This window comes from Oryctolagus cuniculus, chromosome 8 (assembly GCF_051225735.1).
Source record: "Oryctolagus cuniculus isolate XC-2025 breed Fujian yellow rabbit chromosome 8, ASM5122573v1, whole genome shotgun sequence".
NCBI classification, from domain to species: domain Eukaryota; kingdom Metazoa; phylum Chordata; class Mammalia; order Lagomorpha; family Leporidae; genus Oryctolagus; species Oryctolagus cuniculus.
The window spans coordinates 87,621,850-87,647,394 of NC_142874.1; the positions used below are offsets into that span (position 1 = coordinate 87,621,850).

Sequence of the window (25,545 nt, forward strand, 5' to 3'; positions counted from 1 at the left end):
TCTTTTTTAATTCTGCAGCTCCAATGGAAAAAAAAATAGAGCAATTATAATGTATATGAGAGGAAAAACGAACCTAAAAATTGCAAAAAGGTTTCTTATTAATAGGAGTTGAGAAAAATTAAGGGATTTCAAGTGCCAAACCACAAGGAAGTCAAGATATGCAATCTGTCCATTAGTTTGTAGTGTGTTAAGATTCCAAGTCAAAGATAGATAATGATATTATCTTTGCAATTTTTTTTTCTGGCAAGAATAACAACTGGGGCTGGCGCTGTTGCACAACAGATTAAGCCACTGTCTGCAATGTCAGCATCCCATTTGGGCTCTGGTTCGAGTCCCGGCTTCTCTACTTTCCATCCAGCTCCCTGTTAGTGCACCTGGGAATACAGTGGAAGATGACCTATGTCCTTGGGCCCCTGCATCTGCTTGGGAGCTGAGGATGAATCTCACGGCTTCTGACTTCAGCCTGACCCAGCCCTAGCCATTGAGGCCACTTAGGGAGTGAATTGGAGATCTTTCTCTCTCTCTCTTGCTCTCTTTCTGTAATTCTGATTTTCAAATAAAATAATATTTAAAAAAAAATAACAACTTTTAGGAGCATGGCAATAGAACAAAGTAGCAATATTCTGAATTGAAATGAGAAGGTTTTAATGAAATGTTTAGCATAAGTGCCTTTTACATGTCAGAAACTGACCTGTTTGGAATACATCACTGCATAAAATAGACAAAAATCCTCACCCTGGGGTGGGCATTTAGCTTAATGATTAAGATGCCTTTGTCCCTTAATGGGGTATTTGGTTGTACATACAGCTCTGTCTCTTGATTTCAGTTTTCTGCTAATGCACACCTCTGCGTGGCAGAGGCAGCAATGATGACTTAAGTAATTGGGTTCCTGACACCCATATGGGAGACCTGAACTGAGCATTTGACTCCTGGTTTTTGCCTTGGCCTAACCTCAGCTATTGTGGACATTTGGAGAGTGAATTAGAGAATGAGTCTGTCTCTGTCTCTCTCTCAAATAAATAAATTGTAGAAACATTATAAAATCCTCATCCTTGCTGAATTTGTGTGGAGGACACTAAACACCATAAGTAAGTAAAATATGTAGAATAACCAGAAATATATACACACCATAGGGGAAAATAGAGAGTGTTTTACAAGAGATAAAAAGCGCTGTGGTGTGGTAATGTTATAATTTTAAGAAGGGTAGACTTGATTGGCAAGATGTCATTTGAGTAAAGATTAAAACTGATGAGGAAGCGAGCCCTGTAAGTATTTGCAGAGGGACCAACCTGTGCAAAGGTCCTAGGTAAGATTGTATCTTGGAGGTTTAGAAGCAGCAAAGAGTTTAGTGTTTTGGTACTGAATGAACAAAGAATAGGAGAGAGGAGAACAGAGATTTCATTATATATTTTGTACAAAATACTTTATTACAAACTAACTGTATCCTATGAGCTTCTAAAATTTAGCAATTACCTTTTCAAAAACTATTTATTGATTGGTCAATATGATTAGGCCAATAAGATCTGAGTTATGGTCTGTTTTGGTTAGGTGTTGTTTTTACCTATTTTATAGTTTCTCAATGTAGAATCTCATTTTGTAGATAGATGGGAGCTATTACCTAAACTGGTGTTTCATCCAGGTATGTTGGAAGAGTACTTGTAAAAGAATGTTCTCTTGTTTGGATCTAAGGCTGCAAAGTTGCCATATGTAACCATACAGCTATAGATTTGGCTGATGATGAAAAGGACATAGTTTTACTGCAAAACATACCTATGAGAGAAGAACTGCCAACAATCTCCCTCTAGTGTCCAAGAAGGAAAATGTGCAAATTGTACCGGAATGGAATTCATTTGGAAAAGTGCAAAGTAAGTTGATAGGATGGAGTTCATTTTGAGCTTTGCCATTGATGACTTGGTAACTGTGGACCAGTTAGTTCTTCATCAAAATCTTCAATAAATAGAGTTTTGTCTGTATTATTGTGTAGTATCTTACACCTGATGCTAAATTATGTCTGAGATTAGTTTTTACTATGTGTATTGGTCAATTGGTAACTAAAGTTATATATGTATGTTTAGTGCATAAACATTTAACAATATCAAACTCTTAGATGGGACCAAGGTATTTTGGAGAAAGTCAGCATTTAGGACTTTCTATCCAGAATATTTATTCTAAGACCTATTGCTTCTTTTCTCCAGGCAATATGAATGCTTAGGAAATAGCAATTCATTTAATGTTAGCTTAATTAAACACAAGAAAACAGGTCTGTAAAAGGAAATCAAATATTAAATTCTGAAAACTGGGTCTTATGCCATGATTTACCTCTTTTTGTAGTAAACTGAGATTTGATAGATTATTTTTAATTGATAGAATGTTAGGTCTTCTTTTAAAAATAATTGTTTTAAAGACAGTTTTTCCCTCTAGATTTTTAGTTAATTACTTAGCTTTTTCTATGCATTAACATTTAAAATATTTTACCTGAATATAAATGAATCTTAAGGTTTATATAAGTGAAAGAAAAAATGGAAATTAGCTGTAAACTTTTAAATCGCTTTGAAATATGTGTAATAAAAATTTGAAAGATACTCTTCACCTACCCACTCAATTTTACCCCCTTGCCCAACATTAGGAATCAAATATTTACTCAAATGTTTGGCTTTTGCACACAAACTCCAAAAGTTAGACTATATTTTTATGTATTGTACCTTTCTTATTTAACTATATAACTTGGAAATATTTGCATGTGATAACTGTAGACTCTCTATATTTGTATGCTTACATGCTTATAAATACACAATACATGCTTATATAAGACTATCTGCCTCTATATTTGGGTATTTACAAGCTTATCCATCCACCTATATGTCTATCTCATCTATCATTCATAACATTTCCTAACAAGCTCCCTCTGTTTATCATTCATTCCCATCTCTTTCTGCTCATCTACACCATTTTATCTCACCAAGGTCTGACTTTCTCTACTTTCTGTTCAGAAAGAAAATACTGCCAATATAATCTGAGTTTGCGTTTTCTATCAGGAATACAATGAGACTCAGACTGTTATTTTAGTTCTAATTCCAAGTTTTGCAAAGAAGTAAAGAATTCATTGGGTTGGGTCAGATGTGACTACAAGTCCATTTACTGTGTTCAGAAAGCAGGTGGTGTTTATGGGAATGTGACTGCCCGCAACCTTGTGCTGCAGCTATGAGAACTGTCATTGTGAGGCAATGAAGTAGGTTCTCTGAGACAAGGATGGGGATCTGAGTATCCAGTTCATCAAATAATCTGTTTAAACACAAAATGCTTACAACTTTCAATTAGAGTATCAAACTGTCCCAAAGATGATCCCTGGCTTCTGGGCCTGCTCCACTGTTTCTCATCACCTGTCAGATACTTTCATTTGATTTGGATCTATCCCAAAAAAAAGTGCCTGTCTAGTGATGAGTTGGAAATGTAAACATTACCCAGATTCAACATTTGCCAACTCATGATCAATCTAGTCTTAATTCATTCCTCCCCCAAGTTATTTAGAAGCAAATCACAGATAAAAATTCATTTTGACTTTTTTAGAAAGTCAAGATTTTTGATAAGCCTCATTCAAAATGATAATGATCCCACCTTAAAACTTAGCAGTAGCTCTTAAACTTATTAAATATCCCATCATATCATTTTCAATTTATTTGCTTGAATCTGATCTATGTAAGATCCATGCATTGTAAATTTTAATGCATTCCTTTTTTAATTGAAAATTTTTTTATTTACTTGAGAGGGAGATGTACAGGGATCTTCCACCTATTGGTTCACTTCCCAAATGGCTACATCAGCCAGAGCTGGACTGAGCAGAAGCGAATAGCCCAGAACTTAATCTAGATCTCCCATATGAGTGGCAGGGAGCCAACTACTTGAGCCATTACCTGTTACCTCCCAGGGTATTGCAGCAGTGGGAACTGCAACTGGAAACAGAATAGTCAGAATATGAACCTAGGCATTCTAATGCAGGTTTTAGATATCCCCAAGCAATGTCTTCACCACTGTGCCAAATACTGATCACCTAAGCCATGTCCTAAGAATTAGTTCCAATATCCACCCCTTAATGGTCTTTCAGTTTACACATTTCTTCCTTCATCACCCTTTTACTTGGCAGTGTTTTTGTTGCTATTGCTCTTTGTTCATTGCTGCTAAGTCGTTTGTCGTGTACAGTCTAAATTTTATTGCCTTCAAACCCAAGGAGCTATGAAACTTTCCTTAGTTCCTTGTGTACCTGAAAATTGGTACTTAAATCTAGTGGCTTCATTGAGTTCAGATTAATTTTTTTTTGCAAAGTAACCTAACAGGTGGCACCTCCACCTGTTAGGTGAAGCAGCCCATTAAAAAAGAATGGTTGTCTCCATTTCTCTAATGTCATCAAATGCTGATGATGATTGCTTTGATTCCATAATTCTTCAAGATTTAAGAATGATGATATCTTATTCTTACATTTATTTTCATATTTTAACCTCAATATGAAGAAACTTCCCAGCAATCTATTTGCTTATCCAAATAAGAGACATCTCTGTAGAAATACTTTCAATGTTTGAATTTTTGTGATCTGATAGGGAAGAAATGAATTATTGATACAGATAATAAGAAAAGCAGTATACTGTAATCAATACACAGTTATTCTTAGGTGTTGAAACTTAACTGAAAAGTGATCACAGTTAAATATAAGAGTGGGAATAAGAGAGGGAAGAGATGTGCAATTCTGGACATGCTCAAGCTGACTTGCCCCAAACGGTAGCGTTAGAAACATACCAGGGGATTCCAATTCAATCCCATCAAGGTGGCATGTACCAATGCCATCTCACTAGTCCAAGTGATCAATTTCTGTTCACAATTGATCATAATGATAGGACTAAGAACCAAAGGGATCACATAAACAAGAATAGTGTCCGCAAATACTAGCTGATAGAATCAAAAAGGGAGAGAACGATCCAACATGGGAAGTGAGATACACAGCAGACTCACAGAATGGCAGATGTCCTAAACAGCACTCTGGCCTCAGAATCAGCCCTTAAGTCATGCAGATCCGGCTGAAAAGCCCATGAGAGTATTTCAGGCATGGAAAGCCAAGACACTCTGGCAGAAAAAAAAAAAAAAAAAAAAAAAAAAAAAAAAAAAAAAACCACCAAAAACACAAAACCTAAATGAAAGGTCTCCGTGAGTGAGATCCCAGTGGAAAGAACAGGTCATCAAAGAAGGAGGTACCTTTCTCTGAAGGGAGGAGAGAACTTCCACTTTGACCATGGCCTTGTCTAAATATGATCAGAGTCGTTGAACTCATAAGGCTTCCATAGCCTTGGCAGCTCATGACAAGAGCCTAGGGTGATTACTGAGGCCATAAACAAGAGTGTCAATTTGTTAAGTCAACAACAGGAGTCACTGTGCACTTACTCCTCATGTAGGATCTCTGTCCTCAATGTGCTGTACATTGTGATTTAATGCTATAACTAGTACTGAAACAGTATTTTTCAGTTTGTGTTTCTGTGTGGGTGCAAACTGTTGAAATCTTTACTTAATATATGCTAAACTGATCTTCTGTATATAAAGAGAATTGAAAATGAATCTTGATGTGAATGGAAGGGGAGAGGGAGCGGGAAAGGGGAGGGTTGCGGGTGGGAAGGAAGTTATGGGGGGGGAAGCCATTGTAATCCATAAGCTGTACTTTGGAAATTTATATTCATTAAATAAAAGTTAAAGAAAAAGAAAAGCAGTATAAAAACTTGCTTTTTCCTCTTTGAAGTTTTCAAAATAACAAAGTGTTACTTTGAATTCTATGGAAGTAACCAATGAGTTTTTTTAAATTGTTAGAATAATTGCTCTAAATATATTTTGTGGGGTTTATATATTACAGTTATTATCTTACTGATGTCTAATTTCTCAGTGGAGACTTTTTAAGTTGGCTCCTAAATCCTTCAAGTATGTTGAGCCTAATATTGTGTATTTTCTACCTGATACTTACAATTAATATTTTCTATGAAGATTGGTAGATACTTTTAGGAGATAATAATACTTAAAATTTAAATGCTAGTGTACAGGGTTTATTTTGAGTGCACCCCATGAATCTTACACTTTTTTCTATTCTAATGGCAAAAAGTCTGGTATCCCATCACACAAATATAACCACTATTGCACAGAAGCCACAGAACAATCTTAGGATAATTTTGCTAGATAAACCTATTTCCCTTCATATGAAGTGATATCATTTGTTCTTCCCACTGACAGTATATGAACGTTATCATTTTTTCCAGCCTTTCTGTAGAGGTATTGACAATGTTTGAATTTCTGCAATCTGATAGATAAGAAATGAAATATTTGTGTAGTTTTAATTAGCATTTCTCTTATTTTGTAAGTATCTTTTTAATATTTTAAAGAGATTTGTAACTTCTTCCTCTAAATTCATGATTGTAATTCAACTCTCTAGCCTAACTTAGTGACTATTACCTTTAATACTAGGCTGATGTAGTAGAGATTGCAAATATCCTTTTCTTGTGTCTGACTTTCTCATTTAAGCATTAATTGATTCTGTATTAAATAAAGATGCCAAATTTTATAATGAGGCATATAGATATAGATAGATAGTATTAGTTTTAATGTGAGTGATATTGATTGATTGATTAAATAATGCCAAATACATATTTTATATTTCTGGAGATGATTATATAATTTCTCCTTAGCTTCATTATATTGATATATTTCCTAAACTTGTTTCAAATAAACCTAATTCAGTTGTGGTGTATTGTTTAAAATTTCTGTTGCATTACTACTATGTTAATGTTTTTCACATCATTATTCACAAGAGGGTTGGTCTGTTATTCATTCTTTTGTCTTTCAACTCTCCTTCTCTCAACTTTTCACTGTATATGTCCATTAAATAATACTTATCTCTCTGTGAAGATCGCCATGTAGTCTTATCGGCAAGATAATTGAATATTTAATATGAGTTCTTATTTCAACGTCTCCTCAAACATAGTACTTCTCTGAATCTTATTTTCTTATAAATTTCTAAGGATGATCTTGTAACATCTCTGATTTTCGCATTCACAAACCTTTTTGTCCTGAGCCTTTGCACAAGAGGATCATTTAGTTCATATTTTCCTTCATTGAGTATCTTGAATATGCCACTTAATGTCTTCTTATGTAAACGCAGCAGTTGAAATGTCTAAAATAAGTAACACAATATGGCCATTGCCTAAAGGATTTTTTAAGTTCAGTAAGTTAACCAGAATCTGCTATGGCATTGTCCATGATGGATTGACTTTTCCCTGTGTTGAGTTCTTGATATGTAGTTTCAAATATTTCTTTTTCTCTTGCTATTTTAGAAAAATTTCTTAAATTATTATATTTAGTGTTTGTTTCCATTGCTTGAATTTCAAATTTTGGGTAAACTATTGTAAGTATGTTGGATCTTCTTTGCTAGTGTCTATACTGATAATTTTTCTTGAATTCCTTTTATCTCTTCTATTATTTCTTCTTAGTTTTTATAATTTTCCTCCTTTCCCTCTTATTATTTCTCCAAAAGCAATAATGCTACATTGCTGTTTCCAGCTTAACTTCATTTCCATAATATTTTTCTTGTTAAATATCTTTTCAAATACATCTTTTCTTGACACATATTAGAACTTTTCTAATTCTGATTTATAATTGTCTTTAATAATTTCAATACTTTCCTTAATTTCTTCTTAAATGTTATGAAATATCAGGGTACTGTTTTAAATGCTCTTTGGGCATTGCCTTTAGACTTGTTGTAGTGATGCTATTTTAGTCATTATTGTTTTCTCCCTGTATTAAGTTTTTGCAGATTGGGCCACAGTCCAATTTAATTGTCCATTTTTAAGTCAAATAATTTTTTCTTTGTACTTAGAGAGAACATTGGGCCAGAAAAACTTTTCTAGCTTTGTTTCTCCTGGCACTTCCTCTTCTATAGTTTTAATGAAGTAATCTTGAAAAGGGTCTCATATTTTTGATATCTGCCTTTTCCCCATGCTCGCTTATTTAGACTTTTTCTTTTTGTCTCTATTGTCCCTGGCCTACTCAATTCAGATTCTATTCCCAAGTGTTTCTCCTCGTCAAGTGGCCTTGCTTCTTGATAGGGGATCACAGAGATCTTTACTTCCTGATTTTGTTTACTCTTTTCAGATTGGCTATGTTTTTTCCAATGCAGACCTGTTAGAGATTTAGATTCCTTTTCTCTTGGAGACCCATTGCTTTTCATTCAAATTCTTCTTTTACAGAAACTGATATTAAAGTGAGCCTTGAAAGTTGGTGATTTTACTTACCTTGTATCTAACTGTATCTGGATGTAGTCTCTGTGTGTTGCTGTTATTGTTGTGTTGGTTTTGTAATCCATTTTTTCTTGCTCTGATCTTAGGTAGACTTGAGGAGCTAGAAAAGGTGTACCATCATGGATTCTCAGATTTTAACTTCAACTGTCTACCCACAGGATTCTTAATAACACTCCCCTTTTATTGGGGCCACCTTATTTGATGGGTTATCTCCAGCAGAACTAGAGGTAAGATCAGAGTGACATAAGTAAGGAGGGAAACAACTCAAAGTGGTAATTTTGGAAAGAACCAAATAAAAAATGAACAAGTAATGTTAAGGTGGTGAACAGTCACAGGGAACAAAGGAGGACACATACCAAGATCATTAAATTTAGCCACACTGCTTTTCAAGAGCCAGAGAAAGCCAGAGAAATTGGTAGGAAATAAGATTAAGCAGGTGTTGTTAAGCTATGGTGCATTCATTTTTTTTTTTTTTTTTGACAGAGTGGACAGTGAGAGAGAGAGACAGAGAGAAAGGTCTTCCTTTTCCATTGGTTCCCCCAATGGCCGCTGCGGCCGGCGCACCGCGCTGATCCGAAGCCAGGAGCCAGGTGCTTCTCCTGGTCTCCCATGAGGGTGCAGGGCCCAAGCACTTGGGCCATCATCCACTGCCCTCCCGGGCCACAGCAGAGAGCTGGACTGGAAGAGGAGCGACCGGGACAGAATCCGGCTCCCCAACCGAAACTAGAACCTGGGGTCCCAGAACTGCAGGCGGAAGATTAGCCAAGTGAGCCGTGGCGCCGGCCAACTATGGTGCATTCATTGGACCCTCCACAACACTGTAGATCTTCCTTTGTATCTGAGTAGTTTTACAATGTCACGTGAACAACTTCTGCACAGGCCCTCACAAAGCAACATGGCCTGTTGTGTACAGTTGGGTAAGGTAAAATTTTCTGAAGTATTTCTATAAAAATCGGCAATGTAGTTTTTGAGGAGTGTTGCAACCTTCTAATGGAAGGAATGGATGAATTTATTTATCAGTTCTCCATTCAATAACACTGGAATGACTTTTCAACACCTTTCTCCACAAAAGTCCCTTTGTAAGGACTTCTAGCTCCGCATCTTTCTTTCCATGATGAGTGTGCACTACTGCCATCTGCTGCATGAATTTGGACCTCTCATCGTGTTTCAAAATGACAGCAACTGCGTAAGATCAGATTTTTAAAACATCAAAACCCCTTTAATAAAAAGGCATTCTTTTATTGTTAGAGAATAATAGCATGATGAGTTTCAGTTTCCATCTCCTGCAAATATAGATTACTTAGAAGCATTGCTTAGGATGATTTCCTTAGAGGCATTTCAACTTTTAATGGCCACCAAAATGGACAATCAGATGAGTGTGTCTGCTAGGCAGAAAGTGATTTACAAATGAGTGGCAGATATTGTACAAATTAACCAATAATTAGCAGTCTTAGGCTGTACTAACACTTAGCCAAAGGGAATGAAGAGTGTTGGGCTGTAACAAATAATAACTCTGGTTGGACCTTGTAGCTATGTGCTTTCCTGATGGAGTACCTCCTGAAATCATGAGAACATACTGGACAAAAGTCAGATAATTCAGTGAATTTGCAACTAACACTTAAAAGCTTCTAAATGTGTTGTCTCTTTCATGTTAGAAAGGATCCCAATTTCTATATTCTTGGCTTAAGCGTTATGTAGAGGGGAAAATACATTCAAGATTATTTTTAAACTTTTGAGTAATTGTATTGCATACCAAGATCATATGTATATAACACATTTTGTTATTAAGAAGTCAAGTGGATCAAAGATTTAAGCATTTCATTTTCTTGTTCATCAAAAAAACCCATTAATATTGGAGAACAAGGTTAATACAATTTTAGTTATAACATCTAAACAGCTGTTATAAGAGGTAGTATTTCATTTTCAGCATATTAAATTTGCACATATATTCTCAACACTACCAACCAAAATCTGTTTTATGGATTTCAGAAAGAAAAACAAAAATAAAACCAAACTAAACCTGAGCTTATGACAACTCATACGTCTTGATAATTTAAACACTAAGTGGTCAAGTACACATATATTAAAAAATGATTTCATGAAAACTTTAAATGAAATGAGATATTCCCCAAGTGTTCACATATTTAGCACTGTCTTGAATTAATTAAAGGTACTGTGATTCCAAGTGACTATTAATTTACTGAATAAATTGAACAAATCAAATTAAATAAATGGACAAATTGAGTTAGTAACAGAACAACCTGATGATTGCTAGATCACTCAATTTTTGATTACCACTTCCTTTTTCTTTGATCTACGATGATTTCATTTTTGTATCATGTACTCCTGTGTTTTATTGTTTCCATCTTTCATTAACTAGGTACATTTTTAAATGGAGAAATGACCTTATCTTCTTGGCAAAAAGCTTGTTATTTGTTTTCCTTTTCAGTGCCCAAGTGGAATCTTGCTAATCACAATCAGACTCCATTGGCTGAGTTCAAATTCAGCCGTCATTCACATTAAGAGGAAAAGTGAAGAAATTAATATCATTAATACAGTCCTAGAGGTAAAATGGTAACAAGAAGGATTTAAATAATGTTTTTAAGTAATGCAGATCCCCTGTTAGGGTTTAGAACTGTGTTAGACTGCTGTGTACTTTTTGTACAAAAATATTCCTCTTTTCTAGAATGCTTTAATAACCATTATGTCTAACAGTGAATCTGTTATGGGTTGAATTATGCCCACACTCAGTTCATATATTCCCGCCCCAACCCACTGTACCTCAGAATGTACCCATATTTGGTTATGAGCTCTTTAAAGATGTAATTATATTAGGATGAGGTCTTTAAGCTAGGCCTTAATATAATATGAGAAGAGGAAAGTTGGCCATAGACCAAGAGATGACCATGTGAGAATACAATTAGATCTGCAAGCCTATGAGAGAGTCCTCAGAAGAAACCAAACCTAATGATCTTGATCTTGGACTTCTAGCTTCCAGAAGGTTGAGAAAATTAATTTCTGTTGTTTAAATCATCATGTCTCTAGTATTTTATTATGGCAGATCAAGCAATCTAAGATTCCATCCTCAGAGCAGAGGGCCTTTTAAAGTTCTCTGCTCCTGGATCTTTTACTTCTGAGAGTTTTGCCACCTTAGGAAAAGTTGCAATATATGTGCCCACAAGTTGGATCATTGTGTTATGTATACCTTTTACCAAGAGCCATACCTTGGCTACTTTGGGGAATCAGTGTTGTATCTGCTGCAAGGAAGCAAAAGCACTTCCTATCTCTTCTGATGGAGTTCCATTTTCTTAAGATATTTAGTTGTATCATTATTTTATTTGATACTTGGTTTTTATTATTTTTATTATTGCTACACATTCCAAACCAGTTACTGAAAAAATTCCTTAAGCTGGTTGGAGTTTAATATCTGAGATTTTCATACTCCAAAGTCTTTTTGAGCTCAGCTATTATAATCTATTCCTAGAGGATCAAAATGTAGGCGTTATTAAAATGATCTTCCAAAGATAAATTAAGCATATTTTGATTTTCTGTTACCAAGCCCAGTTAGGAGTCAAATACAGATTTTGAGTCATCACTTCAGAATCTATTCCCATTATATAAAAAGCAGTTTTTCCATTATTTTCTCATTTGTACCACAGTTCATTTTATGTGTGGTGTGAGTATAGTTAAAATTTTTCCATATTCATTAGTCAAAGTTTCAGATAACTGAAAGGGAACAAACACATTGCACCATGACTGGATTTGCTACCCTGACCTTTCATTTTTTTAATATTCCCTCCTTCAAATGACCACATCATTTGTGACTGAATGAAGTGCCAGATTTTGAATGATGCTTGTTTTGGAAATAACTGAATAATTACAGAGTAGAAATCAATCCATCCTGTTGTTGGCCAGTAGAGGTTCACAGAGATTTTACCCAGCTCACTGTGGCTTGCAAATCTGAGCATTTAACAGTTGACTAAAACCAACCAACCAACCAACCAACACAATCCTCCCCCAAACAAAGCAAAAACAAAAACAAAAACAGACATTTAAAAACAATAGGACTGGAAACTACTACTGGTCCAGATTATCTAAAAGTTGCTTGTTTTTTTTAAAGATTTATTTATTTATTTGAAAGTCATAGTTACACAAAGAGAGAGAGAGAGAGGTCTTCCATCTGCTGGTTCACTCCCCAATTGGTTGCAGTGGCCCAAACTGCACCGATCTCGGCACAGGAGCCAGGAGCTTCTTCTGGGTCTCCCATGTGGGTGGAGGGGCCTAAGGACTTGGGCCATCTTGTACTGCTTTCCCAGGCCATAGCAGAGAACTGGATTGGAAGTGGAGCAGCCGTGACTTGAACCGGCGCCCATATGGGATGCTGGCACTGCAGGCAGCACCTTAACCCGCTATGCCACAGCCCCGCCCCCAAAATTGCTTGTTTTATTGTTCCTTAGGATTAGATTTTTTAAAAATTTTATTTATTTAATTGAAAGGCAGAGTTATGGAGAAAGGAAGAGAGACATAGAAAGGGGAAAGATCTTCCATTCTCTGATTTATTTCTACAATGGAAGAATGGACTAGGTCTGGCCCAGGTCAAAGCAAGAAATCAGGAGCTTCATCCCAGTCTCCCATATGGATAGCAGGGGCTTTCATCCTTGGGCCAGCCTCTGATGCTTTTCCCAGGCCATTAGCAGGGAGCCAGATTGGAAATGGAGCAGCCAGGACTCAGATTGGTGCCCATGTGGGATGCCAGCATGTCAGGCAATGGCTTAACCTACTACAACACAACATGGTCCCCATGATGAGATTTCTTACAATTGAATCTCACTCAAGAATTAAACATATTTCCCTTTCACCACCAAATATTTCTTGGTATTTCACTACTGTTTCCAAAAATGAATCTTAAAACAGCTTGCCTAAACTCAGTACTGGGAATAAAGGGATCACCAGGATGGATATATACTGTAAAAAAAACCACAGAAAATATGAGATCATAAGGAAAAGTATGATATTAAACATTCAAAGATTATTTCTAAGTCATACCTGTCAATAGTCACCTATGTGTACAAGAATCATTGGAAGTTTATTTACTCAAGTTTCAGATAACATTATTTGTATTTTTAATTGGTTGGATGCAGCAGTAGGGAAAAGATTTGCTCAGTAATTTTCTTTCCACTGGATGGCAGGTAAAGTATTGAAAAGGTGACTGATTTATCAGGCTCTAAAAATAGAGCCAATGGCTGACCACTTTTTCTGCTTCTGATTGGCTTACTGTCAAGTTCCCTTGAACAGTCTCTCACTTGTGTAAGTTCATATCAAGCATAGCTGGTGACACAAATGTAAACAACGAAGTTGTTTCTCATTAGCTGAACTTCTTGTCCACGCGATGGAGGCAGGAGGGAGCTTAACAAGGGAATCTTGGCCAGCGCCACAGCTCATTAGGCTAATCCTCTGCCTTGCGGCGACGGCACACCAGGTTCTAGTCCCGGTCGAGGCATCGGATTCTGTCCTGGTTGCCCCTCTTCCAGGCCAGCTCTCTGCTGTGGCCAGGGAGTGCAGTGGAGGATGGCCCAAGTGCTTGGGCCCTGCACCCCATGGGAGACCAGGAGAAGTACCTGGCTCCTGCCATCAGATCAGTGCAGTGCGCCGGCCGCAGCGTGCCGGCCACGGCAGCCATTGGAGGGTGAACCCATGGCAAAAAGAAGACCTTTCTCTCTGTCTCTTTCTCTCACTGTCCACTCTGCCTGTCAAAAAAAAAAAAAAAAAAAAAAAAACAAAAAAAAAAAAACAAAAACCAAAAAACAAAAAACAAACAAAAAAAAAAAACAAGGGAATCTAAGGCACAGATCAAATATGAGATGTAATTTTTCATCTGTAATCTAAAAATTATTCCTATCCAGAAACACAAGATTTTCATTTTATCATTGCTAGTTTACTTTAATAAAATTTATTCAAAATGTCACTGACAGCAGCACAAGATACAGTTGTTCTTAGCCAGTATGAGAAACATAACACATGATTAAATCCTCAGTGTGTGGACTACAGGTCCAGGTATTTGGATTTAGTGTGGAGAGGGACACCCATAAACTTTATTTTCCATTTCCTTAAAAACCACCAAGGTCTAACCAAATGAATAAAGATCTTCATGTCCATTGTCTGCATGGGAGATGATTTGAGGTCCTATAGTACCAACTAAATAGTAATCTGTCTTTTTAAATTTGCCATTGAACAATGCTTTTGTTCTTATTGACTCAAAGTGACCATTATTTAAGGTAATTTCTTTGGGTTCAGCCACAAATGTAGAAGTATTGCCCATATATGACTTATTATTAACATGTGCATTTAAGTTCCAAGGAAAGAAAAGACTTTAGGGGATGTCATTAATCCTTTATATTTCATAGTCACATGATTTCAAGCAAACTTGGAAGTTCTAGGTATCTTGTGAGAGACTATGTTCTGATTCTGGCGGAATTCTGAACCCAGTGAAAACAGAGGAAGCCTCAGAACTGTGGCTCTTAAGAGGGCGTAGAGGCAGATTTCTGTGTCAAGTAGGCTGCAAACCTCCCCCAGGGCTAAGAACCCAACTTGGCCATCTGTGTGTCCACAGAACCCCAAACTCAATAAGTGTGTGGTGAATGCATGAACAGCTGCTCAGCAGACTGCCATCTGAAGTCTCACTAGTGTGGGAGAGACATAGTGGGATGAAAAATGGTAAAGAGCAACACAGAAGAGGAAGACAACAAGGTGTACCATTAGCTTATGGTTGGAGTTAAGTATTCAGAAAGAAACCAAGATGCTACTCAGAAAGTTGTGGCTTTTCTATGGAACCAGAATGACCCACAGCTAGAGGAGCAGAGAGGAGAGGGAATGTACAACCAAAGGAGAATGTCCATAGAGGCACTTTTTTTCTGGACAAGACAACCTGTCATCACATCTGAACAGTCTTGTTAACACTCTAATTATGTTATTTCAAGTGACATAAAAATCAATTTTCAAATTCAAATATAAAACTGTGTTTCCATACTTAGTAAAACACACAAGAGACAAACACATGTCAGGTTATGAAAGTAATCCAAAGGATTATGTTTATTGGCATTGGTTGGCTTTATGCATGCATCTCTACTTGTCTACCTATGGTTTGTATATGTCAGTTTCTTTTTGTCAAACAGTTGTCCAGAAAACGTGATCGTGAATGAAATTAGCTTTGTGACCATTTTAGCTAATGCTGTATGTTTCAGGGTTTGATTTCATATGTGTGATTTTCTTTCTAATTAATACTATTATTTATTTTCATTTTACTGGAGAGAGAGAGAGAGAGAGAGAGAGACAGCTATTTTATTTCTGATTTGATTCTCACATACCCACAAAAGCCTGGGGGAACAAAGTTGAAATCAGGAGCCTGGAACTCACTAGGGGTCTCCCATGCAGATACCAGCTGCCCAAACTCACAAGCCATAATTTTTTTGCCTCCCAGAGTGTGCATTAACATAAAGTGGAGCTCAGAGAGGAACCCCAGCATTCCAAAATGGTGTGCAGGTGTCCCTCACAGATTCATCCTGCAAGGCCTGCACCGTCAGGGAGAATGGGACGATGGTGTTCTTCCACAAGAAGCACTGGGCACAGGCTCCGGTGAACATGTCCGCTTTAATTAATGACCACATACACTTTTAAAGGGCATAACTAATTCAGGGCAATATAACTCTATAGGACAGAACTGACACTGGCTCCAATATGCCTCTCCAATCAGCTTGAAGGTCACATAGCTAGGGTAGCTTTCCAGGTGGGCCTGGGACCCACCTCGGGAGCAGTTTACCTGATTGGCAGAAGGCAAGGGTAATTGGCAGAAGGGGGGGAAATGTTCCTAGGGCTGCCACCACCTGTCATTAGTCAGGCTAGCTGCATGGGCTAGGCAGGCAAACTCACGGGATCACTCACAGTATCTCAACTGCTATGCCAACTGCCCAACTCCAATATGGAAGAATATTTGTGCAAAGAAGTTTCATGTGAACTTTAATTTTAAGTATTCATAAAAGTTTGCTTTGGGGGCATGGAGAGTATTGTGTGAGGCTCTGAGGAATCTCTGACTAATGCTTCCTGGAGTGAGGGGTTTCTCGGGCATGAATGCATTGCACTTTACATTTCTTTTCTATTTAGTTGTACACATGAAGATTTTGGCCTATGGATATGGGTAGGATTTTGGTTGGAGGTAAAGGAAAAGGGAATGATGCAGAAACAGATGAAATGTGTGCAATTTTTTTCTTGTCTCATTTGAATTTTTTTCGGCATATGGTTTAGATCTTTATCCTTCAGAGTAAATAGTGGGGCGATTTGTTGCCTACATATCCAGTTGTATTTTCTATTTTCCTTTTTCTTTAAAATATCATTCAAAAAATATCTTAACCAGTAAATTTTCAACTCCGCTTTCTCTGTATCTGTAATGTTTCTTGATTGACACATCAGAATGAGGCAAAAGATATAACCTTTTTGTAAGGTCTAAAGGCTGAATCCCAAGTGTTTATTTATAGAGTCCAGATCAGTTTCCTTGCCTTCCACTAGTGCCTAAAATGCCTCACCTTTCCTTATAAACTTACAAGTCATTTCTGCTCATGTGTGTGTGTGTACATAATTATGGCATACATATCATTATATATTACCTATATATTATACATGTAAACTTGTAGTGGCAAGGACGATTAACATGAGATTTACTCTCGTACATCTTTCTGCATAAAAACCATTATTGTTGACAATAGGTACAATGTTCTAGAGCAGAACTCTAGATTTCTACAGTTTATCTGTTTATCCAAAACCTTTAAAAATAACTTTTATTGAAAAGAACAGAATTGAAAATTATTTTGTGAGAGAGAAAGAGATAGAAACAGTGAACCCATTCCCTGGTTCCCTCCCTGAATGCCCATAGTGGCATGGACTGGCCAGTCTGAGAGCCCTGAGCGTCAGGAATGCAATCCAAACTTCCACATGGTGGCAGGGACACAGTTGCTTCCGTGATCATTGCTGCTTTCCAGTTTGCGTATCAGCAGGAAGCTGGAATTTGGAGTAGAGCAAGAATCTGAACTAGGTACTACAGTATGGGACTCAGGGGTCTTAACCCTGGGGCTTAACTGCTCGGCCAAGTATCTGCTTTCTGACTCAAACTTTGTACCTGTTGATATAGCAACTTCCCATTCATTCTTCCCCCAGCCCCATTCTTTAATTCTCTAAGTCTGACTACTTTATATTTTAAGTACTCCATGTAAGCGGAATCATGCAGTACTGGCTACCTTATCTTATCCAGCGTGCCGCCTTTAAGGGTCATTCATTTTATTATTCCTCAGCATAATTTGTAATAAGTGCTTGTAAAGCCTATTATGATGAGAAATCTTGAGGGTGGGGATTGTGGTGGCTTGAGCCACTGCTTGCATCCCATATTGTAGTGCCAGTTTGGGTCCTGGCTACTCTGCTTCTCATTCAGCTCCTTGGTAATGAGACAGGCAAGCAGAGGTGGCCCAAATATCTGAGTTCCTGCCTCCCACATGGGAGATTTGGGTGGAGTTCTTGTCTCCTGCCTTTGGTCTCGCTCAGCCCTAGCTATTGTGGCCATCTGGGGAGTGAACCAGCAGGTGGAAGAAATTTCCTCCTCTCTCTCTCTCTCTCTCCCCCCTTTCTGACTCTCAAACTCTATCACTCTTTAGAATCAATCAACCAATCCTTTTTAAAAGTATGAAAATGTCCACCCTAATGCATTCCAAAGATAAAATACGTCAGAGGATTCGTTGAATTTTAGTTCCTGCCTACTTGCGTATGAAAACAAAACAAAGCAAATCTTTCCCAGAATGAGTAGTTTCAAGACAGTTTTACAGGTAAGAACAGAAAGATGGCAAAACTGGAGCTGTCTCTGAAAAACAAGCTATAAATCCACCCTTAGCGTTGTTTGGGGAAAAATAAAGAGGTCACTAGTGTTTTCATTTAGCAACAAGTTAAATTTGCGCTCCTGGACATGCTAGTGTGTCACATGATCAGGTGTGAACGCTGAGGAATCGAAGTCTGAAAATTTCTGAAAGTATATTGCTGATATACTGTCCTTATCTAATTCCAAGTCGTGGCTCAACCTATTGACTTCATTATTCCACGTCATGAATGCCTGTGAAGAAAAATAAAAGCGCCTTTCCAGCATTGCCTTGCATTGCTTTGGAAGTCAGTGCTCTTCTCTCCCGCGCTTCTGCGCCTGCTTTAGCGGCTGTCACTGGCGCCCCCAAGCGCCGCGAGCCCGCGCAACCCAGTTCTTCTTGCAACCGCCTTCCACCTTTGCAGACGGGAGTCGGACCTGGGGAGCCTGCGCGGCTGACAGGAAAGACTTCCCTTAGAATTCCCTGGGGCCAGGAAGCAGGGAGAGCCTAAGAAGGCAGGACTTCAAAGTCTTCACGCCCCTGTTCATTCCAGTATGAGATTTCCTATTTGCAAAGGGGACAGTTGCCTGGCATGGTAAAGATGCCCAATGGAGCTATGAGGTCCAAGCCCTCGGAGCGCACCCAAGGGCACCTCCTTCCTGGCAATGCTTCGGAGACATAGACATATCCTAGGTGTGTGGCGGGGCTAGGGGTGGAGAAGGATGAGACGGAAAAGACCCAAACACCTTCCGAGGGTGAGAATCAGCTCGCTCACTTTCCCCTTTTGGCCATCTTTCCCCAAAGCTTCTATGCGGAACAGTCAGGCGCCCTTAGGTGCACCTACACTGCGCTGCCTTCACGCCCTCGCCGGGAGGCACACGCAGAAAGCAACTCTAAGTCGCAGATGCTCATTTCTCCAAAGCATATAGCGAGCTTCTCCAGGGCTCCTCACCGAAGCAGGGGCGCAGGACAGATGGGAGGACCAAGGCAGAGCAGCGGCGGTCACACTGGGGCAGTTCGCCCCTATCCAGCTCCACTTTGGTCCTCGGATGCTTGCCAAGGCCCCTCTACTCCTGGGAGCTGTGGGCAGGAATTGGGAGTCCCCCACCTCTGCATTGTTCCTCTGGAGGTGAATCCCATTTTTCCATTCCTTTCGGAGTGGAGGAAGAGTGGGAGGGTGAGCAAGGGAAGAAGCAGGCGGGGGAGCTGGGAAGGAGAGGAGGGGGCGGGAGCGTGGCGGGTGAGAGAAACGTTTTCACTCTTTGTCACTGTTGAATTGGGGGCGGAGGAAAAAACCCACGGAGAGAAGCTATAAAAAGCAAGGAGGGCGGGGGGTGGGGGAGGAGAGAGCAAGAGCCCGCGCCGGGCGCAAGTCCGCTCCCAGGGCATCGCCGCGTCGCCGGCCGCGCACGGCTGCCCCGTGTGAACCAGGGGACAGCGCTTCGCGGCGACTGTGAGAGCGCGCGGTCAGCGCGGCTCGCCTCGCGACTCCAGGGTCGGGTACCGAGGAGGCTCCCGACCCCAATTTGCCGCTCCTGCAACCTTGAAAAAGGAGGACCTGTGTCATGCAAAAGTTGAAAATAAGGGTAGGAAAAGAGAGGAGAGAAAAGTAACTGAGACCGAAGGAGAAGGGACTGGTGCGGATCTCCTGTTCAATTAAGAGGAGCCTAGAGGCGCGGTGATCCGAGCGGGAGCACGGAGGTGCGCAGCGAGGAGCGACGCAAGCGGCGCGATTCGCCGGCTGGGTCTTCTTGCACCTTGGGTCACGCCTCCTTGGCGAGAAGGCGCCTCGCCTTTGATTGCTTCCAGTTACTGCAGAACTTCCTGCCCTGGTGGAGAAGCGGGTCTCGCTCGCTCCTGGCCTGAGGCTTGAGACTGAGTTCCCAAGGTCCTGAATCCCCGCACCAGGAAGGGTTGGGAGAACCAGTGTCTGCCAGCCCTCGCTCCCCAAGCGAGGGGCCCCGTGTTGGGGTCGTCCCTGCCCTTGACTCCGCATCCTCCTGAGCTTTGCGCCTCCCCGGGAACCCCTCGCCCGGAGATGGCCGGCAAGGACTCGTCCCGCTGCCTACTCCTACTGGCCGCGGTGCTGATGGTGGAGAGCTCACAGCTTGGCAACTCGCGGGCCAAACTCAACTCCATCAAGTCCTCTCTGGGCGGGGAGACGCCTGCCCAGGCAGCCAATCGATCTGCGGGCATTTACCAAGGACTGGCTTTCGGCGGCAGTAAGAAGGGCAAAAACCTGGGGCAGGTAGGAAAACCCTCCCAATACACTCCTCAGCCAGGAGAGCTAGGGACCTGCGCTCTTGGGCTCACCCTTTGCCCTGGCGCCCCGCAGCCATGGGAGCACAGCCCCAGGTGGGGCGCGCGCGGCCGCTGGGGAGGGGATCCCTGCAGCTGGGTGTGTGCGGGCAAGGGTGCCTGGGTGGCTGCCGGTCCTGCACTGCACGGAAAGGGCGGGTTAGTGCTGGCTCTCACCTGGGCTTTGGGACACGGGCACGTCTTGAGGGCGAGTGCGTTCCGGTGGCGGAAAGCAGCTAGGACAGTTCTTCCACAAAACGTGAAGATGCGGCCGATGGAGATGTTAACTTCAGCTAACACAGAGTGACTATTGTATCCCAGGGACTGCTCTAAGCGTCTTCCGTGTTCCCACGTTTAATCTCCCCAGCGCTCTACACTGGGCGCTTTCCCATTCTGCAAAGAAAGTAACGGAGGCACGCAGAAATTAGTGAGTGGCCCCGGCGAAGGGTCAGTGGCCGAGCGAGATTTCAGTGTGGATAGGGTCGGTCCAGGTCCTGGCGACCGTTATATTTTACTATTTGGAGGGGGATATTTACTCCTTCTCAGGTTTTCCTCTCCCAAGCACATTCTCCCTTCAAAGTAGAGACACAGAAAACCACTCCAAGAGACGCGCAGTTCTTACTTCTGTAGAAATGTAAATTAGTCTTCCACTAGGAAGCCAAATAATAAGGTGACAATGACAGTGACAGTATCCTAGGCACAGGTGATACAGCAGGGACGCCTGGGGCGTTTTTGCGAGGCGGAACTTTCCGCAGCCGTCTCTTATTGTCACGCAGGCAGATAGATTGACAGTCGCTTGCAAAGAGTTGCACAAACGCGCACACCGGAGCCAGGAGCGCGCGCTCTGGGCACCTACTGCAGGCTACTCGCCGCGACCAGGAGAGGGGGCTCTGCGGGCAATGGGAATCGCGAAAGCACCACCTTCCGCTCCTTTGGGGGGCAGCCCGAAGCGAAAGCATCCCGCAAGTGTCAGCCGACTATGGCGGCCCGTGCTCCCAGATCCGGAATTCTTTGTGTGTGTCTCTGTGTGCTTTTCTTCAAAGGAGCCTGAGGCTGAGAGTCTGAGGGCTCTGGACGTCTTGCGCCATCCCTGCCCACAGCGCTGGCAACAGGGAGCAGGTTGACAGCGAGGGCCAGTCCGGGAGAGAGCGCGAGGAAGACTCAGGCCCGAGCTCGGCCCCCTACTGCCCTCTCATGGGGACAGTTTTGCTAATTTTGCAGTTCGAGAAAGCTTCCCAGGGCTTTGAAATGTCATCTCATAGGATTGCAAAATCTAATTAGAGGATTTTTTTGAGGTTTTCAAGAAAAATAAACTAACTACATATGCGTGCATTGCACCTCCCGCGGACAGATGCACCTGCCTCTGAGCTTGTGTGACCACTTCACCCTCTTTGCCTGTCCCTAAGAGACGTCCTGACATAGTCTGTAGCAGTGTGGCAAGCAGGCTTTTCGCAGTCCATCATGATACGGGGTAAGGGTAAGCGAGAATGGGCTTTTATAGTAAGACTTTTATTTTTTTTTAATGCTATTGACTTCGAAATCCATGTTATCCACTTAACAGTCTTACTGTGCAGCCTGCCCAGGACACAGGGACCAACCCCATGATCATTCTAGGTTTCATTAGATTCTAATCCATGCTTGACCTGGGAGCTTCTGTAAAGCACTTCTGTATCTGTCACACCACTGGGCACAGACACCTGATGTTCCTCGGTGAGATTATCAGTTACATAAGCCCTGTCACCAGCCATGGCCTTGCAGAGTAGACTGAGGGATATTTCCCAAAGCCTGCTTTATGCTTTGATAGTACACCTGCACATAAACAGGTGCAAGGATGTATATTTATTTTACTACCTCTTCAAATATCTACTGAAGTATGTTTTTTTTAGAGTTTGCAACTCTGCTTGCATCACCTCAAACTGAAGATACATTTATTAAGAGATTAATTGAATTTCTGATATTACCTGTATAATTTAGCAGCTTTATAGTATATGTTTAAATCTATCTAATTAATTATAATACCAGGTCCTTAAGGTTTAACCTTAGGTTTGTGAGAAAAATGCAACATATTGGAGACAACGGTAAAAGAAAATGAAATGTGGGGTTGAATGGCAGGAGGACAGCTAGTTAATGAGAGGATTATATTTTGGATATTCTGGCTTCTCACTTGTTTAGCAGTGGATCTAAAATGTGTACTTTTATGAGGAAACAAGTAGTAAAAACATCTCTTTGAAACAAGAAAAGGAACTCTGAATAATTACTGGTTTCTTTATCTTCCTTATTCCGCTAGTTATGTGGTCACTGAAATTCTCAGTATTCTTATTTTCCAAGACAGGATGGAAAATAGAAAGACTACTCAAGATGAAAGCTATCACTTCCTTTTACAGAGAAATTTCTAGAAGTGTAGCTGAGCTGAATTTTTATCCATCACAGTAGAAAAATGCAATTGAAATGATTGGAAGTGAAGTACCAGCTGGTCAAAGTGGCTAAGGATGCAATGTCCTTCAGATGCCTAATGTGTTTGATTTTCCCCTACCTCTTATCTCGATTGAAGATATTAAAATATCCCACCTTTCAGAGACATAGGATAAGAGACTGCAGGATGCAACTTCAAATAGATGCATGAAAAACTTACTTTTTATTGAATAAAAATTTAGTAATTGTCTATTTTAATTTTCAAAATAGAAGTTTAAATAAAATTTTATTGTCGTTGCAGAAGCAATTGTTGAAATAATTTAATCATTCATTAATCTACAAAGTGAAATTTAGACTAAACAGGCTCCAAGGTTTTCTCGATTCGACCTAGCCTGATTTCATGTGAAGAGAAACACACTTATTTGTAGGAATTTTACTTGTTTTATAGGCAAGGTAGAGTGTTAATAACATCACTCTAGAGAGTGTACTCTTGAATGCTAGGAGAGATTTAGAGGGCCCAGAGAGAGAAAACTGTGTTCTGGAGGTGTTAACCATTCTGATTCTTAGGTTGGCTTTCAAAGACACAACTATGGCTCAGGATGGAAACTGACATGGAAATTTGAGAGTGGTGATACTCAGTTGTTTGATACAGAATTAACAAAAATTTTTGCTGAGTTATTCACCATAAAGTTTTAATTTGGCTTTATATTTGCAACTATTGCAAATCAGTTTTAAAAGGTGGCCCATGTGTATCTATGGGGTAAATTAAATTGCACGACCGTCACTAATATATATGTATACTTCAGTTCCCAAGGACACTATTTCAAATGTCTGCAATTAAAAGCAATTTTAAACACAACCTTCAACATCCTGTGGATAAATGTATTTCGATTAAGTGTGCCTTTGCTAGCATCTCTCTGGAGTTTGAGGTATCAATTTTCATTTGCCACCTTGAAAACAAATTTAAAAAATCCAGCAATTAAAATAAATTTTTATTTACTATTCACTGTTTCTGTGTAAATGAGAAACATTTAGATTTGTGTTTGTAATTCTTTTTTATTCTTTACTTCTTTGTCATTTTTAGATTAGCAGATTTTAATTTGAATGCAATGCTGTAGTATTTTCAAATTTTTTAAGTGATGGATAGAACATGGCAAATGATTGTATTTTAAAGTAGACAAGCCCCTTGGAAGGTGTCTCTAAAAGGACACTCAAACCTGCTTAGCATCAATGCAGATTCATGGTTTTCTAATATAAGGCGGGTACTTATTTTAGAGGACAGGTTTGGATGTAGTCAGGTTTTATGAAAAGAGTACTTGAAATACAATGAGTCAGAAGCTTGAGGGAGTGGGTTTGAGAGTACTAAAATTTGTAGATTGAATTTTTTTTGTACATAGGAACATCCATGGAAGTGCTCACTGAAATAAATTATATACTTTATTTTCTGCAGGGTATCTTTTATTTTTGAAATTATCCATCACTTTTTATTTATTTATTTATTTTTGGTAAAACCCCAACCCAACCTAACCTTCGAATGAGAGTGAACAATCCACTATCTTCTCTGGACATTAACTGATGCCTAACATAATCAGGAATGCAAACCATTTTTTGGATGAAGTTTTCCAAATAATTTAAAAGATTTTGAAACAATTTACAAGACAATTCCTTTCCTTTCACTATGAATCATAAAGGATTGACAATTGATATAAGTGAAAGGTTACCTTGTGAATAACAAGATAAGTATTTTAATGATAAGCTAAGTTTGAGCATTCAGCATTTTATTTTCATCCTCGACTAGAGAGCGCAAGAGGACAAGTTTGCTTAAATTCACTGCAGCTGTGACTCTGACCCTGCCATAGTCTTCTTTAAGTCCCCTCTGTACAAACTTTTGCCTCCTCTCGTCCTTCCCAGGATGTCTCAAGCAGTACAGCTTTTAGAGTACATAACGCAAGGGCATTAAAGTGTGATTGGCATGTTCTGTTCTAAGACAATATTGGCGCTTCCTCTTCTTTTTTCTGCACTGTCATTTTGCTGCACATTAAAAATATTTTGTTAAATTTTCTTGGAAATTTACATGTATTTGCCATTTTCAGATGCAGGCTGTTCATCCTTTGGCATTGAGGTGACATCAAAATGAATTACAATCTTATTTTTACCCATGACTTCCTGACTCCCAGTTAAGTTGTTTTATTGCATTATACTGCTAGTCACTTGTGATCATCTATAAAAAGGAGATAAACCTGCTTCTTGTTATTTATCTGACCATTGAAAAGATTTATGGGCTACTTATGTCTGTATGAGCCTCTTATTAAGTCATTTAAAAATTCTGAAGCAAAACCCAAAAGGAAATAAGATAAATCATAATTAATAGATTAACTTTTGTGTTGTATATAATTGCTTTAATATTACATAGAAAGATTAAATATGAATGCAAAAAAAATAGTATTGCTGTTTAAGGTTAGCTAAGGTCAATTTTCTTTTCCTCATCTTTCTGTTCTTGCCAGGAACAAGGGGAGAATGTCATATTTTTCTCTTAGTTTTGGTTATATTAGGACAGATATAAACTGCTCTCACTAACAAAGAGATGAATTGATACAAAATTTGGAGGAATTTTTTTTAATAGGAAC

General features: G+C 39.6%; 1 protein-coding gene across 1 annotated transcript in view; it reads left to right on the forward strand.

Moving 5' to 3' along the window:
* The first annotated feature begins 19,481 nt into the window (after positions 1-19,481).
* The window catches only part of DKK2 (dickkopf Wnt signaling pathway inhibitor 2), a 114,582-nt gene continuing 108,518 nt past the window's right edge, over positions 19,482-25,545 (forward strand). The window contains exon 1 of the mRNA XM_002717198.6: positions 19,482-20,456. Coding sequence (XP_002717244.1) covers positions 20,247-20,456 — 210 coding nt within the window. The 5' untranslated portion in view covers positions 19,482-20,246. The remainder of the gene's footprint in view (positions 20,457-25,545) is intronic.